General features: G+C 38.4%; 1 protein-coding gene across 8 annotated transcripts in view; it reads right to left on the bottom strand.

Moving 5' to 3' along the window:
- Positions 1-17,489, bottom strand: part of LOC101174933 (RIMS-binding protein 2) — an 88,545-nt gene that overhangs the window by 44,970 nt on the left and 26,086 nt on the right. For 7 of the 8 annotated variants that reach the window (XM_020707767.2, XM_020707768.2, XM_020707769.2 and 4 more), the window contains one exon: positions 421-510. In XM_020707767.2, the coding sequence (XP_020563426.1) occupies positions 421-510 (90 nt within the window). Of the gene's footprint in view, positions 1-420; positions 511-15,940; positions 16,180-17,489 lie in introns of those variants that run through there. The other variant, XM_020707774.2, reaches the window with a different exon arrangement.

Raw genomic sequence — 17,489 nt, 5'->3', positions numbered from 1 at the left:
TTTTACCTTTGATCTCCATCATCAGAAAAATGCAACAAGAACATGTGAAACACACCAAAAACCCTATTTTCTTTGGAGTAGGTCTTTAAGTGTTTTTGAACCATATAGGTTTTAAAGGATTAATTGTTGATATTTTATGTGTGTGTGTCAAAAATCGCAGAAAAAGAAATTGAGAGAAAGTTACATGTGAGAAGAGAGCCCCATTGATGAATAGAGGGCAACTCAGATCCAACATATCACTGAGACAGTTATAAGGCTTTAGAGCTTGTGAGGTGCAGCATCCATGAGGTTAGATCAATGCAGGCTCTGGTCAGTCATCGATCATTTCTGTGTGTGTGTGTGCGTGCGTGCGTGTGTTTGTGTCCTTGTTATTTGTGATTTTTTTTTTGCGTTTTTCATGAAAACACGTGAAGGCCTCACCTGGTCATATTTGGACGCCTTCAGCTGGTGCTTGATCACCTCAAAGTTCAGATGATTTTTCTCTCGCAAGGCCGCCTGAAGCTTTGCTTTCTGAAAAAAGAAAAATACATGATTACCTTGTTTTATCAAGATGCATCTTTATTGCGGAGGCTTTCTGTTTGACTTCATAGTGTTTGTACTTTATCTCCAAGCCTCTGTAGGAGATGGAGAGAAAAGGCTCTTCTCTGTCTGTGTGCGTGCATGTGTGTGTGTCTCCAGGCAAATGCGTGTGTGGACAAGGCATGCTCTAAAATGCTGACTGGAGGACAGAAATCCACAGCTGGATACTGTCACCCTCCATTTGAAATGAACTACCACAAACAGAAACAAGAAAAAAATCAGAAAAGGTGAGAGAAACAACGTGACAATCCAACATGACGTAAGCAAACAGGCGAATTATGAGGGTAAAAGCCCATTAGGTCAAGATGGGATATGTAAAACGACTGAAAAAGAGGTGTGTAGTTTCTGTCTCCTCTGATCACAGTCAACACTCGCGGGCAGGACTTGACGTGCTGCTGGTGCTGCAGGTACACAAGCATTACATAATTATGCCAGTCTAAAAGTAGGGCAGTGCTGTCCTTCTCCCATTACCCTGAGTGTGCGCGGGTGATTTCACTCTGACTGACCATAACCTGCAGTAAAGCTACGTCACCTGCCTTCCTGACATTTCCAGCAAGACAACATTAAGATGTGAGTAAATTACTTGTTTTACAACCACTGGCAAAATAAAAGCCTGGAATCACCACTCCTAAGGGAAGTTCATTCAGATATCGCAGGGGGTAAATGAATCATGGTTATTACACAAAACAATTTCACTTTGTAGCAAAATAGAGGATGTTTACAAAAAAGAAATCATTCAGATTTTTTTGAAGTACTTAAACTATTTTTTTTTAGCTTGGAAAGACATTTTAGAATAAAAACATCTTCATTAAATCACATTTACATTGTCTCTGGCTGTTAATCCAACTTAAAAACAATGAATTATGATTTTCCTTTATAAAAACATTTTCTTTTTTTAAAACTCTCATGTTTGCTTGCTTCTCAGAAGAATATCACACCATTTTAGCAGCATGCAATAATTTTTTTTATTTAATTTTCATGTTATTTCTTTTTTTTCTTTCTTTTTCACAAAACAGCATTGAAAAGTCAGGCAGTCTGTAAGTCTGTTTAAAAAAAAGAAAGAACATTTTTGCTTAAACTTTGCTGCCTGTTACTTTGAAACTGCAAAATTACATTAAGATCATTTCTTCCTCTTTTGGCTTCTCCCATCAGGGGTCGCCACAGCGAACAAGTCGCATGGTAAACTTGGCAATGTTTTATGCCGGATGCCCTTCCTGACGCAACCTTCTCAAACTGGGCTTGGAGGAGGTGGAGAAGGGAACAGGGGGCAGCCCGGAGTCGAACCCTGGTTTCACGGTTGGAAGGCGCCGCAAACAGCACGAGCTAAACCGGCTCCCTACATTAAGATCATTTATTGAGAAAAAATGATTTTTTTAAGAACCCTGTTGGGCAAAAGTGTGTTTGCTTTAAAGAATTAAAGAAGTTTCGTTTATGCATCATAATTCAAGACTAATAAAACTGGATTTAATCCTAATTTAAACACATGGATTTTAAATTGCTTTAAATTATGATAATCATATTTTAAACCTATTTTTTAGCATCTAAAGATAAGTCTTTTATATTTTATAGAAAAACTTGGTGACAAAAAATGTACATTTCTGTAATTTATGATGATTTACAGTCTAAAACATTTACATTTTGAAAACAAATTTCAATAAATATTTAAAAACAATGTTTTATCACTAAAATATCTACTTTTGTGCTGATCCACGTATCTAGTACTATTCCAACCAAAAAAGGAGAAACCTTTTCTGTGAACTTTTGCCCACAAAAGATTAACCATAAAACTCTCAGCTGCTGCAGCTTTCCCATATATTCAAGGAACTCCCTGAACTCCAGCCAAGAGAAGAAGAGAAAACAAGAGGCGAAGAGCAGGGCCTGCCAAACTCATTCATCTGCTTGTGTGATGGGAAAGACGTGGCCAAAGATGTGGAGGAAGGACGCATCCGAGTCAAAGACAGACAGCGCACGAGGCCAGGAAGACACAGAGTGGTGAGTAAGTCCACTCGTGTACGTCTTTTGCCTCATTAAATCAGGGCAGATTACAGATCTGCAGTGGACAGAACAGCACTCTGCTATTGCAGCACCCACAAGTGGTTTTGTCCTCCTGCCTATAACTCCCAACTAAAGAGACAAGACAAAATGTCAGCTGCCGTCATTTCCTGTTATGACACGTCACTACATGGCTATTTATATTTGTAGGATTTTTTTCTTATTTTATATTTGACACCCCGTGGAATCGGGGGTGGGAAGGATGGAAGGATAACTGAGAAGACAGAAGCCATCAAAAGGGAACTGACACAGCACTGCCAGGGTTTCTCAGTCTGGTACATCTCTTTTCAACTCAACATACCTCTCTGTCAGTGTAGAAAAGTTTGACAGAAGCTGTGAAATAAAGAAAAGGTGGAAGAAATGAATGACCTTTTATGTTTTTTTTGTTGCAGGCCTCAGGAATGATGTCTGCTTCCTCACTTCCTCTCACTTCCAGCAAATCACACATTCACAGCTCTGCTTAGCACTCTAACATCTTGTAAATAAAGTGTTATGCCGCGAAGCCAAGGGAAAGACACATTTCTCAGCCAATTTAGACCTTCAATATGGGCAAATCAACAAAGAAATCTGGTTGTATTTCTAAAACTGAGAATAATTTGGCACAAAAGGATAATTTCAGGTGTTTGGCTTTGACTAATTGGGACATTTGAGATGCATATGTGCGTGCAGAAAAGTGTAATAATGATAAAGGCAAAAGACCTCCACCCCACAGTGCCTAAAAGTCTCTTACAGCTTTAGATTCTGATTTTAATCGCTTTATCAAGCCAACATGTCCTCAGCATCAGTCACAAAACCAGCAGAACACCCGTCTCACTCCGATGAAATATGTTTTGTAACATGTACTTGTGACATGTTTCTGATGGTGAAGGGTATATAAGAAAATGATGCTTAAAATGGCAGTTCTGACCATTTTTTTTTAAATCACTGTGAATCAGGAGCAGACAAAAAAACGCCATTTGAAAAAGATTGTAGTTGTGGCATTGAAGCTACAATCGGCACAAGCTCTATTCTGATACATCCACTTACAGACAAAAAGATCCATAAACGTTTCTATTTTCCTGGTCAGAGCTGGCATGGTTCCAAAATGTACAGCTGGATAGTTTCAATATTGGTTGCCATTTTGTCACACCGGTAATGTTTGATCCATCAAATACCCTTCTTTATCATCTACCAATATTTCATAAAATCTTTTTCAGCACAAATTTACGACATGTATTAAAGATCATGCCTTGCTATTTAGACAAACAAGGAAAAACAGAACCTTATGGATGCCTTGCAACCTAAACCAAAGAGAAAAACAAGCTTTCACTCAGTGATTATTCACACATCCAGCTGACAAAGCTCATTAATGCTGCTTTGAACGCAGCACAACAGCAGAAAAGGCTGTTGAGATTTGATAGCAGCATATGCTGCTTTCACTCAGAATTGTTTTTTTTTTAACATCCATGTCATTTGTCAAAGATGCAATGCACCACAACACTGTGTTTTCATTAAGGAGGCCTTTTTTCACAACAGGGGATTTTTTCATGAAATAAAAGTAAAAATATTTCTCAGCACACTACAAACGTTTGCTAAAAAAATATGTTTTTTATCTTAATATAAATGTATTTACCATATGAAACAACGTGCAAAAACGCGCAACTTTTAAAAGTTCAATCTGACCAAGGAAGCCTTTAGGCCAAAAGCAGCAGGCTGTATGAGGTATGCTCATTTTGTGAAAGGTTATAATCATTTTGCCACTGCATAATCCTTTTTGATCTGACATCAAACTAATCACTGAAAGGCTACAAAAGCACCATAACTAAAACAATTACAAATGTTTATGCAATGAGTCTGGCTATTATAATGTCACGCATCACTGGACAATTGTGTTGCTGCGTCACATCTTTATTGTCATGGGGACTGTGTGTGGGTTTTTTTTTACTTTCTTAAGGCCTCTAATGGCCAATTAAGTGTTTTTGTATATAAAAAGGCTATTTATGGCTGTGTGATACTGTAAGTTCAACAGTATAATTCACAATTTTGAAAAGAAAAGAAAAAACCCAAGCGACTCTTCTATTTGTTAAAGAGAACGTTAAGCTCTGTTTAATCAGGTGTAAATATAATTCTGTCACAACTGCTGTTTATAGCTTTTTAATTAGATTTTATGGATCTCACCATTTTTAATTAATGTATTTTTTATGTTGATGGAAGCCTCATTCTTTTAGACTGCAGTTTATTAATGGAAAAAAAATTCAACTGGTTTTCAGTTTTCTCATCCTCTAGGGTTGCCAACACATAATTACATGGAAAGGATTTCATTCAATGAATGAGAGCAAAATATAGTCTGAATTGTACCGATAATACTAATCATTGCGATATCTGATGGCATTAGCCAGCAGCAGATGATATCGCACTCTACAGTTGATAAAGGAAGAATCTCATTTGACTGATGACTGTGAATGGGCCTCTGGCGACTGTTTCCCCGGGAGGATTGTCATTAATTAGATGTCACATAGGAAACATTTTGTCCCAGTTAAACCATGGGTGGAGAGATAGTGACGACATCTGTTGTGTTGTCTTTGGTGTGAGAAACGGTGAAGTCACAAACAGGTTCGAACCATATAATGGATAACTGAAAGCCTGGTCTTTTTTTAAGTCCCACTCTGATGGTGTTTTTAACATTTTCTTCAGGCATTTTTTCTCATGATGAAGGCCATGTATGAAGATTTAAGCTTAAAATGGCATTTCTGAGAATTTCTTTATTCAGTGTTGGACTTTAAGACAATATTAAATTAAATGTTTAAGCAGCTCAGAAAGATTCTAAAATGCAGAGACGGGAGGCACACAGTTCCAGGGCAAGGGGCTTATTCAGCGAACAAAAAGCACAAAACTAAAACAAAAAAGTTTTAGTTTTAAACAAAACTAAACTTACTGTAGGCAAAACATGAACACATGGCAGAAGGGAAGAGAAGATAATGGACCAGCACCAGAGGAAGGCAGAGACAAGACTTAAATACAAACAGGACTGACAAGACACAGGTGAACATGATCAGAAGAGATTGGGATCAGGGAAGTAAAACTCAAAAGCGTGGCAAAACAGGAAACCTTCCAAAATAAAACAGGAAACAGAACTCAAACATGACAGAAACAAGACGGAAAGCAAAAAACCAATACAAAGAAACCCAAACCATGACATTAATGGGACATTTAAAATGTAATTTTTAAGGTAATACATCCTCAACAACTGCTTTCTTGTCTAGTTTTAACAAACCCATGTCAGACTGGTCCTTTTTACAGGTTTTTGGACTAAAGACTGCTCTGTGAGTTGTTGATGATGATGAGATTACACCCTGTGGTTGTCTTCAAAGTGACTTCATATAATGAAGCAGCACCAGTCAATCTTTGCTGATGTATCTGCAGCAGTCAGGACCAAGGAGAGCTCCTGAGAAGCTGCTAAAGGTCTCTCTGTTTAACTAATTTCTACCACATAATTGGGGGGGAAAAACACAAAATTTTGATTCAGGCCATGATAGAAAAGGTATATTTTTCTCCAATTAAGTAGTGGAAGGCAGCGGTAATGAAAATAAATATTTTGAATGTCAGCAGTTTGTGCAGAGGCTGACGGGCGAATCTGCACCACTATGCAACACTGCAAGTGAGACGTTTGTGTTTCTTTGGGTGGAAACTCACTTCAGGTTCTATAAATTTCCCCCTCCAAAATATGAAATCATTTAGTGTAAATAAATAGAAAAAAAACTAAATAAACAGAAAGTTCACCTCTTTATAGAATTTTTAAAATACTAGAAACTTTTCCCCTCCTCAAGGATATCGCTGGACTTTTTTCATTTTTCAAAAAATATATATAGTTTAAATAGTCACAAAAATACAATAAATTCAATTTAAAACATATAGAAAAAAGAATTAAATGTTTAATTTACTCTCCAAACCACTTAAGAAAATTAATAATTAGAAGGACACACTCTGAAGGGTTAGTATCTTCTGAAAAGGTTGTAAACTGATGCCATAAATCTCCACTTGAATAGTTTGTTATGAAACTGACAAACATTTAGGAGGATTAATTGCATGGCTTTAGATAGGTCTGCTTTACAGCATAAAAGATGGCATACGTTACAGAGTTTGTCCTCTGAAGGGCTTAAGAGGCGTTTGTCTTTTCACGAGAATGTGTGACTTCAATCCCACTTGATCATCGGCCAAACATTTGCTTCCTTGGCAGACGGTCCAGAGTCTTCAGAACATTTTGGGGATCAATCGTTTGTAATGCTGTTAATGTTGTGCACCACAGCTGATTTACAACAGACAAAGACATCACATCAGAAAATACTGCCTTTTCCTGCGTGCACACTGACCTTTTTTTTCTCTTTGCTTTCTTTTTTTTATGTTAAAAGTAAAATGTCACGTGTACAAACCTAAATGTAATTAATAGATAATTCATAAATTCCCATTGATTTATTCCCTTTGCAGTTGCAAAGCATTGGCAGCGAACGTTGATCTATGCCGTTAATGTGTCTCCACAGGTGCCTCATACATAAACCATAAATGTGTGGTTAATCTAGGTGATGGACTGTGAGTGTGCTCAAATATCATGTGTGTGATCACATGTGTGATGCACAGTCAGGGGACCCCCGGGGCCAATTCTACAATGTGTAAACCATGGACACAGATGTCAGTGGTTTATTGCGACACAGTGAAGCATGGAAAAAGGAGTGCGTGTGTCTGAAAGTTGCATTACTAAGCATTACTAAGCAGATATTATCTAAGCACACCTAAACAATAATTAATGTGACTAAATGATGTGTGGAATAACAAACAGTTAATGAGGTTCTCACTATAAGAAAAATGTTGTCCATGAATAGAGTAAGATAAAGATCTTTGTGAAAACAAAAACAAAAAATCACAGCGGTTATCCAGTCACAAAATACTTGTAGCAACTAAAATCAACACCGTCCACTTCCCAGAAGACAATGTGGTCTATCATTTTATACAATCAAAGAGCCCTCTGGGATGTGTAGCTGTGGGTTTGTTCAACCCTCAAGACTAATTCAAAGACATTTTTGCTCCAGCGCCCTGGTGGACACACATGCTGCATTGGTTTGACTGTGTGTTGCGCACACATGTGACCTCCACACTCTCCCCCTGACAGAGCATGGGACAACTTTCGTTGTACTGAGGGAGAAGATAAAGAGGAGGCAGCGAGAGGCCAGCACTGCCATCAGGAGGGATTACCTTCTCTGCAGCGACATATACTCTCTTCCTCTGTTTCTTAACCAGGTGTCTTGCTTCTATCTTTAAAATAAGTCAAGTTCACGATGTTTTTGTGTAATATTTCATCTTCTTTTAATACTTTTTCACTCTTACTTCATATTTTGACTCTTCACCTTGTATGTAAATGAAACAGGAGACCAGTATGGAGGAGTTTTTTATAAGCAGTTGATCTTTTAATTGCATAATGAAAAATGTGGTTTCAATTAAAAAAAATTCTTCACTTTTCAAATGTAACAGAGAAACCAAAAGTTAACTATTGAGTATGAGTAACCAGATACCAGATAGGCGTATCCCTGAGTTGTTTTTTATCCTGAGTAGTAGGTGAAGTTGGGCTGTTTTTAATTCACACAAGTTAAATTTTCAACCTATAACCAAGGTTGCTGTACAGTTGCCCTGAAGTGCAAATCACACCAACAATGTATAAGAAATATGTATAAGAAATCAAATCTAAATTTCAGAAACCAAAACACTATTCCAAAAAATAAAACAAAATAAAAAAGGAAACATTTCAGATAACAATAGTATGTTTCCAGAAATTAAAAGTTAAAATTAAAGTAACTTTTGGCTGAAATTATGAACAAACATTTTCATAAAAAAGAAAAAAAAACCTTCAGAAAACAAAAGTAACCTGGAATTTCCATAAATCAAAAGGAAATTCTATAAAATGAAACAAAAGAAGAAAAAGTGTATTTTGATTTTTTGAATTTTTTTATTTATTTCTAAAGTATAATTTTGTTTCTTTGTGTGCTTTTCTGATGTTTTTAGTGATTATTAAGTGTGATTTGCGATTCAGGCCCACCATAATACGCCCTTAAATTAAGCAAGTGCCAGTGGTATATTCCAGTTCATTCCAAACCTTTTAGTTCCATTCTTGCCGACTGGCCGATGTGGGTCATGGTTATCAACCTGGTGAATCCAGAAAGATCTTGTCAGAGTGGAGATGCTGGAAAGGTCGGGGCAGCTCTTTCCTACCTTTGATTGTACTAAAATCTATAGTGCAAGCCAGAACTGGTGGAGGAAGACTGTGAACAGACGTTTCGCCTAAAAACACTACTTAGTTTGGTTAGTGCCTTCCACTGTGTTTTTCTTAACTTCTTGCAGATCAAGTATTCACAACTTTTTGTTTCTTTCCTATTTATTTACCCTTGGGTTTGATTTAATTCCAGTCATTTTGGCTTCAGTTTTGGTTTTGTCCTCAACCATAGATTTCTGGGAAAGCGATTCACTGTACATTCTTGTCCTAAAGGTATTGGCACCCCCATAAAGCAAGGGTGCAGAGGAGAACCCAGACAAAAGTTTGTGTTCTTTGCATGCCGTGATGAAATGCTCCAGCTGGATTGCATCTCAAGGGAAAGACACAGGCTTCCCATGAATTACACATGCCCATGGCAACTATTAGGCCATGGGACTGTGCATACTGAACTCTGTGTGTGTTGCAAGTACAGTCTACGGAAGCAGACAGTGAGAAGGATTCTTGCCTCCACAAAGTTGCCAGTGAAGCTTCAAGTCAAACGCATGTCACAATGCATTCGATGCGAGAAGGACCTCTCGTTCCCTGAGGCCGAACAAAGGATTTCCGAGGGTGGGAAAGTGAGGAGCCCACGAGCTGGTGAAGGATTACATGTGCTTTGTTGGATCTTCATGTTCACATAAAGCTGGGATGGACCTTCGTTTGCAGAAGGCACAACACACCCACCGTATAATGCAGGGAAAACAATGTGAGGGACACAAAAGGCAGGAAAGTGGGGAGCATCTGCATCCATGTGCAATCCCGTCGGCGTGTTCTTTCACACACTTAAACGTACAGGATCAAATACATAGTCACATGACCCCAATCTGCAGCAAAACATACTGCACAAGTACTAAATAATTTATACATGACCTCATTGCACAGTTAAATGATCAGTACGCTTAAACACCCCAGCAGAGACTGAATGGAAGTTTCCTTCATGCAAAAGGTAAAAGCAATAGTCAGTTGAGTCATTTCCGTTGAAAGTTATTATTGTACTTACCACCTCATCCCATGTCTACTCCTTGATAACAGGAAAATACTAACTATAAATAAGTTTGTAAATCTAGTGCTGATGATTATAATGAAACATATAATACAGCAGAGTGTAGCAAGACAAAGCAGCAGGAAAATGTTAGGCTTATCCTGGTTCCAATCTACAGCCAGAGGAACTCAAGCCATTACGATTTTACCCATAATGAACTACAAGTGAGGCTTTTGAGAAAATATTTAAGTTGGTATATTCATTTAGAAGAAAAATGTCCCTATTTCAACAGAAAAGCGTTTATTACAAAACGTTGTAATTATACATGTTTTTAGAACACATTCTGGATATCCTTATCCTTCCATTATCTTCTTTAAGCAAAATGCATTGATTGATTGGAGGCCACTTTGCTTTTAAAGTTGCTTTACTAGGGAATTGCTGTTTTATGATGAAGCTGACACAAAAAAACAAAAGGAAGTAACCAGAAAATGAGGAAGAAAAAAAGAATTTTATGCTTTGTAGTGGAATACTAAGGTTTCGTAATATAGATATATAGAATATTAAAGAGTAGTCAATTTTTGTAATGACTACTCTTTTAAATTGTTGTTCACTAATTAATAAACAAGTTTTTTTTTTTTTTTTTTTTTGGGTTATACTCCATTGTTTTGTGCCAAAACAACCCCCTGCCCACAGCATATTGAACTGCTCCATCAGGGCTGAGTATGTGATTTTAGAAAGAACGATTTTGTATCTTTAACATTGCAAATTAAAGATGTTACCTGTCCTGGTGAGAGGGGCCTGGCGCCTGACGTCACCAGCCGGTAACGGAGATTCTACAACTAACCCCAACCCTAACTCTAACCCCTGACCATAACCCTAACCTTAACCCAGAAGTGTTCAGACTTCCTGTTCAGGTTGAGGACTTCCGGTTCTTGACGTTGATGTCTGCAGCCAGGTCCTCTTGAGACAGTTTTGATGGTATTTGTTTTTGGGCTTAGTAAAAAATAAATTACTAATGAGAAATTACCTGTAACCAGTCTCTGAAACTGGTAACATATATATTTTTTACAAAAAGTAATTGGTATCAAATTGGAATCACCCATCACTACTTTGCTGTGTGATGACCTGGTGAAGTACGTAATAAAGTAATAAAAATAATCTGTAAAAGAACCAATCTTAAAAATAAAACAACATCTGTTTTTGTTTTAAAGTTACTATAAATCATAAGGCACCTGGTTAAAGTTATCCAAACATGGGGGATGCATTATTGCGACCTGGTCATTTTTTTAATTTTTTCTGCCACCGTTCTTTAAATGTGTGACATTTTAAATTAACTAAAGAAGAAGTGCAAAAAAAAAAAAAAACAGATTTTCAAATGTAATAATTAATAAACAAAAGAACCATCATAAAAAATAATAAGTTTACCTCCACAAAATCTCAAGTGTTCTAATTAAGGTTCTATTGTGAAACAAAAGTTTAAAAGTAAAGAACTACGTATTTGTTTTTATCATCTGTATAAGAAATAAAGTTCCAGGAACTGCAGTGTATATAACACAGCACTGTGGAACCTCCTGTAACCCAGCAAAGTGCTTAAAAGCAAGCTGCAGGCATCCTCTGGGCACGCCTTAGTATCACAGGGTAATAGGTGACAGTTACAGCAGCTCAGGTCCTGTCATGTTGTCTCCCTCTCAACAGCCTCACCTTCCTGACATAGCGCCCCCCCAGTTATCCTCAGTGTTCGGTCCACTGTGGACCTCTGCCCTAATAATCCGAGCCATTCCAGACTTCCACACATTAAAAGCTGAATAAGGGAGGAGAAAGGCTGGGTGAAGAAACAAGCAGCCACTAATCAAGGCACAAAAAAAGAACAATTTAGATAAGAGCATGGAATTAACTAGTTATTTAAAAAGAAGAAGGGGGAGTGACGGATTGAAAAGTGCGATCAGGAAAGAAGGGGGGCCAAGAGGAAGAAACAGTGTAAAAAAAACAATTACGGGGGACACTGGCAGACACTCAGCCGTGTGGAATTAACAGGCTATTATCAGCATGCTCCTTTGCCAAAGGGCTCAGGAGGAGGGTGCACATGAAACACTTTAAGCTTCTATTTAGACTCGACATAAGTATAAAACTATTTCACTGGGTCCAGAATGAAAAAGACCCATATTCACTTTAACCAAGAGATTTAAATAATGACTAATGGAAAATAGAGAGGAAAAAACAAGTCCCAAGAAGTGGAAAAAACATTTGAACTAGCATTCAGAAGAATAGCATTATATGATTGGTCATCCTGAGCGGGCAAAGAAAATAAACACTTCAAAGCATTACTGTATTTTTGGCACTATAGGGCGCACTTAAAAGTCTTAATTTTTTTTCAAATCAATAGTGCCAGTTATAATGTACCCCATACATGGATTAATTCTCGTTGTGCCTGACGTTAAAGCGATTTTGAGAGATATACGGCGCTCTGTCAAATTGTTTGCTTGGGTGTTCTTGTGAATACCCTATCGCAGCTCACGTGTAACAGTGTCAAACTCTGATTTTTTATTTATTTATTTATTTATTTATTTTTTATGGGGATAGGAGTTAGCACAGTCACAATCAGCAATATCAGTCTTTTATTTACGTGTTGCAAACAAGATTGGGTGTTACAGGGATTGTGAATACACTAATGCTGTGGCTGTGTCAGAATTCCCACTCTAATCCCTAACTACTAAAAAACGATATAGTGCGGGACTATGTAGTGCCCTGGATTTTAAAAGCAATTTGGATGCCAAGCTCACTACTTTTTTTTTAAACACCGAATATAATGTCATCAATTTCACAAAGTTAAAATATAATATGAGCGTTTTGCGATGACCATTTATGAATCCAATGTCTTCTGAAGATAAAAACGTTGATGGTTCATTTTAAAAAATACATTTTTTGGCAAAAAAATGTTCAGACCCAATGCATTGTGGTCTATATTCACCAATCTAGTGAGCATCGATGCACACTGGTTTTTCGCAGAGACTTCTGGGAAATTTCTAGGGCACTGGATTTAGAAATTGTACATTCGGACAGCACTACAAAATGGCGAAAATACTATATAGTGCTCTATGTAGTGAGTAGTGAAGAAATGTATACACAACCTGTGTTTTCTATTTTTTTATGTGTTGCTATAACAATATTAGGAGTTTGTCACAGTACGTCTCGTCATTTTTGTTTTTAGTGGTATTAGTCTGTTTTTTTTAAGTGTAGCAAACAAGATTGGTAGGTGCATGTATTGGGATGCGCTAACTTGGCTAACGTGTATCTGTGTCGGACAGTGCTTTTTTTTAGGTCTTACAACCAACATTGCTCACAATAACTTTTGTTTTTGCTATATCAGTTTTTTTAATGTGTTGCAAACAAGGTTTAGAATTACAGTTACTGCGTGAAAGCATTAAATTCTGATTTACTGTCAAACTTATCTTTTACTCCTGTGTCTCTCTCCATGCACCTTATATTTTGGTACACCTTGTATACCAAAAGGACAGTTTAAAAATAGACCCCTCAATGACAATGTGCTTTATAATCTGGTGCGCCCTATAGTGCAGAAAATACAGTATTAAAATAAACAAAAGGACACGTTTCTTAATCAAACAACATTTTGAAGCTGTGTACTACTTAAAGAAAAGCAAACACACTCCAGGCTAAACAGCACTTAAACACTGACTGTGTTTAGGATCTCAATGAGAAAAGCATCTTCCACTGTTTTGTCTTCTTCTTCTTACACTTTGCAGCTTGGCCCCGCCCTCCTTCCATTGCCTTTCCTCTCTGCAGTGTTTTGTGTCCGTCTCCTACTACCCTGTAACTTCTGTATCTTGAAAAGCTGCCAGCCAAACGTGTGAAGGAAACGTTCCCTTATTGTTTCTGTCTGCTCCTCTCCCAGCCGGCTTAAGTGACAAAGCCTTTGGTCTGCGTGCTGGCAATCAATGCGGCGCTCACTCATATTCAGGCCCGCGTTCACATTCGGAGCTGTACACGCTGGGTATACAATGCTGCAGGGGCGAGGGGAGGGGAGAGCAGGGTTGCTATAGAAACAGCTCTCTTTCAGGTATGAGTCAGGGGTGGTAGAAAGTAACAGTGAAGTATCGCATGTAACAAATCTGATACCCTTTGAACTGTGTGATTGTAAGCCTCAATCAAGAACTGGAAACCAAAGCGATCTAATTTATTTTGTAGTTAATATTGCATGATTAAAGCTCCTGTCTGTAATCAATCTTTGCCAATTATACAAATTAGAAAAACATCTGGAGAAGTCTCAAAGCTGATGTTTAAAGCTTTATTGGGCAGGAATACATGCAGACTGTGCTGAGAACTGGCAAAATGAGGGGAAAAATCTATTTGTATGCACGGCTCTTCTGATTTTCCCTTGTCTCCACATTTTGCTTAAGCGTGCACATGGATGACAGGTGCTGCCACACCCCTTCCAAATTGTCATCTTAAAGATTATTTGCAGCGCCTGCACATTTGGGTGTCTATTGGCTGCAGGGCTCCTTTTCAATCTAGCAGGAGAGAAAATGCAGTCATGAGACTGAAAACACATGTTTCATTTCCCATGTCTTCTCTCCTTTCTCTCTCTACTTTCCCTCTAGGACACAAACAAAAATAAGTTGGCCCAGCGCGATGTGTAGAAATAAAATAAAAAAGGGGAGGGGGGGGGGGGGTTAGATCACACTAAGATCAAAAAAGAAATTGGTACATTCAACACATTACAGACGAAACATAAATTTTGCCTGAATCTTTCAAGGCTGAATGTTCCAAAAGAGGACTTGCTCAAAGCTATCTGTTCAAGCTCAGCACCAATGTTCTCCATCCTTGTCATAAAATGTTTTTCCTTTGGCGCCTCATCCACCCACGCAGCTGTATATTTCAACATCTTTGTCACAGAGACATATGTGAACAAACAACGAGAATTCCCAAAAACACACCTGAATGGAGAAATGTTTTAGACAGAAACAGACATTTTTTTATTTATGCTTTAAAAAGATCACATTTTTAAGCATTCAATGATTAAACTAAGACTAGTCTATATCAGGTGACCTTCTACTTGTGTTTAACGTTTGCCTTCAATTTGGTCTCTTAAGAAACAGGGGTCACAGCAAAAACCTGACAACGTGAAGTTAAATCTGAATTAACAATTAACCAAAACAGTTTGAACTAAATCAGGACAGTTTTACACTTTTTAGAGTGCAACAGTACAGGTTTAACAACTTTGAGTTAAACAGCAGTATCATCTGCAAATAGACACAAATCCTTGCCTCTCAATGACTCATAGAGTTGATGTTTTACTCAGCCACTGGTGAGTTATTATTCACCACGAGCACCTGGCAACCCTTGGAAACCAGGAAAGGCTCATGTTTCTTAATGATGTCAACGTGCACACACACACACACACACACACACACACACACACACACACACACACACACACACATACATATACACACAGTTAAAAACTAAATCCATTTATTTGACAAAACTCCAGACTTTTGTCTTCCTCCCTAAACATCCTTAAGTGAAAGATCTGAGATCACGCATTCCCAGAATTGAAAAAAATGGAAATGCTAATGGAAATGAAAACATAACCCTCAAGATTAGACTCAAATGACAAGGCAATACCAACCCAGACTCCAGGAGAACTCCATTCAGACACATCTTCACATGTGCCTTTTCAAAGATAAACCAACCATTAGGACTTGTAACCCCACCCCACATCCTTCCACACGCCGCACACACCCACACATCTCTGAACAGGTGGCTCCAGTCAAGAAACAGCCAAGCTGGATGTTGCTTTTCCTCACTCCATCCCAGAAGAAACAAAATGTACAAATCCTCTCCTTCCCACTTCCCCGTGCACATCTGTCTTCTCCTGCAGCGACTGCACAGACAGGTTTTCCCAAGCTGCCTTGCTATGCTAACCCCCACTGCACTATATATAGGAGAGCTAAATCAAACACACTCGTGCCAGGGATGCAGACAAACAGCAGAAGTGGAGAGACGGTAGGGTGATGATCAGACGCGTTTACCGTGTGTGCTGGCTAGCAATGGAGCATCTTTACTGATGTGGCGCCCAGTCCTTCTTCCTCCTTGCTCTGGTCTCCTCTCCTCTGCCTCTCTGTATGGGTGGGGAATTGTCAAACGGCTGCAGTAGCAGCAGCAGCAGCAGCAGCATCAGTGGCTGCTCCAGGGCCCTGTCTCTCCCTACATCTCTCTCTCACTCTCTCTCCGTGTGTTTCCTTCGCCCCCACGCCACACACTCTCTTTCCCATCTTCCCTTTGCTCTCACTCTCCCCACCCCCGAAGACCCTCCTCCTTAACACCCTTCCTCCTCCATTACTTTCTCCACGTCTCATCTGTACATCCGCTCAGTGCCCACCCACCCCCACCCCCTTATCTCTCTTGAACTTGATGGGTGTGCAAAGCGCTGCAGAAATCAACTCTGTTGAATTAATCAGTCAGTTCAACATCAGAGAGCCAGAGGGAGATGGAGAGGTTTCAGAGACAGAGACATCCTAAAATCTGGATGTCATGGATGATTCATTAGAGAGTTAAACTGAATTCAAAAACCTCTTATTAGTACCACATTTATAGTTTCTGGCTTAAAGTTGACTTTAGAATCCCACTCAATCATCGTTTGATCCATTGTAAAAGCATTCCCAGTTGTCTTTTAATTATTTTTAGACAAAATCATATACCCTGTGTCGGTTTCTAGGACATAGTTTCTGCAGAGCGGCTGTAGTTCATTAGAAATCCGGCTCTGAGTTGGGGGTTGGTCTGTGGTCTTGGAGTAAGCCCACCCCCTTCTTATTATCCGACTGGTTACATTCTGTCCCACTACCGTACAGCCCTTCACATCCCCAACCTAACATTACAGGTGCAACAAAAGTGGCGAGCAATATCGAAGCTATCCAGCCGTACAGTTTTGAGTCAAATGCCTGCTCAGACGAGGACAAAGACTTTCGTGGATCTAAGTGGATTCACAGGATGGGGAAGAGCAAGGATCTTGTGCTGATTGTAGCTCCTACATCATACCTAGCTTTTTGCAACTGCATTTTTTATCTCATTCTGCAAATCAGAATGAGATACTCGGAAATGGGATTTTAAGCGTAATTTTCTTCATATATACGTCCTCCATCATGACAGAAATGCCACTATTACTTGTAAGAAAACACAATTTTCTGTGTATTTATACAGACAGAAAAAACTGCCCAACTGTTACTTGTTCTAATTAGTATATTTGTAATCTTTAGGCTGGAAAATTGAAAAAAACCAAATACATTTGGTAAAAGGTTTTTTAATTTATTTTTCAAGGATTTTCTTTTTCGTAAAGAAAAAAAATGTTGCTCCAGGTAAGTGGCCATTCCCTAAAAATTTTCAAGATGAAGCCCATTAAAACACAGCCCAAACAAACTGGGATTTTACCGTTATTCCAGATTTAGTTTACTTTATGCATAATCCTAACAATTTCACAGATTGTAGCCTTTAACTACAACAAGCACACACTTGCTATCACACTTTCTACAGTGCTATGCCACAATGAATAATTATTATATGAAATTGACATCAGCTTTGCAG

Source organism: Oryzias latipes, chromosome 12 (assembly GCF_002234675.1).
Source record: "Oryzias latipes chromosome 12, ASM223467v1".
Lineage (NCBI taxonomy): Eukaryota > Metazoa > Chordata > Actinopteri > Beloniformes > Adrianichthyidae > Oryzias > Oryzias latipes.
This window is presented reverse-complemented; position numbering and strand designations above follow the sequence as displayed.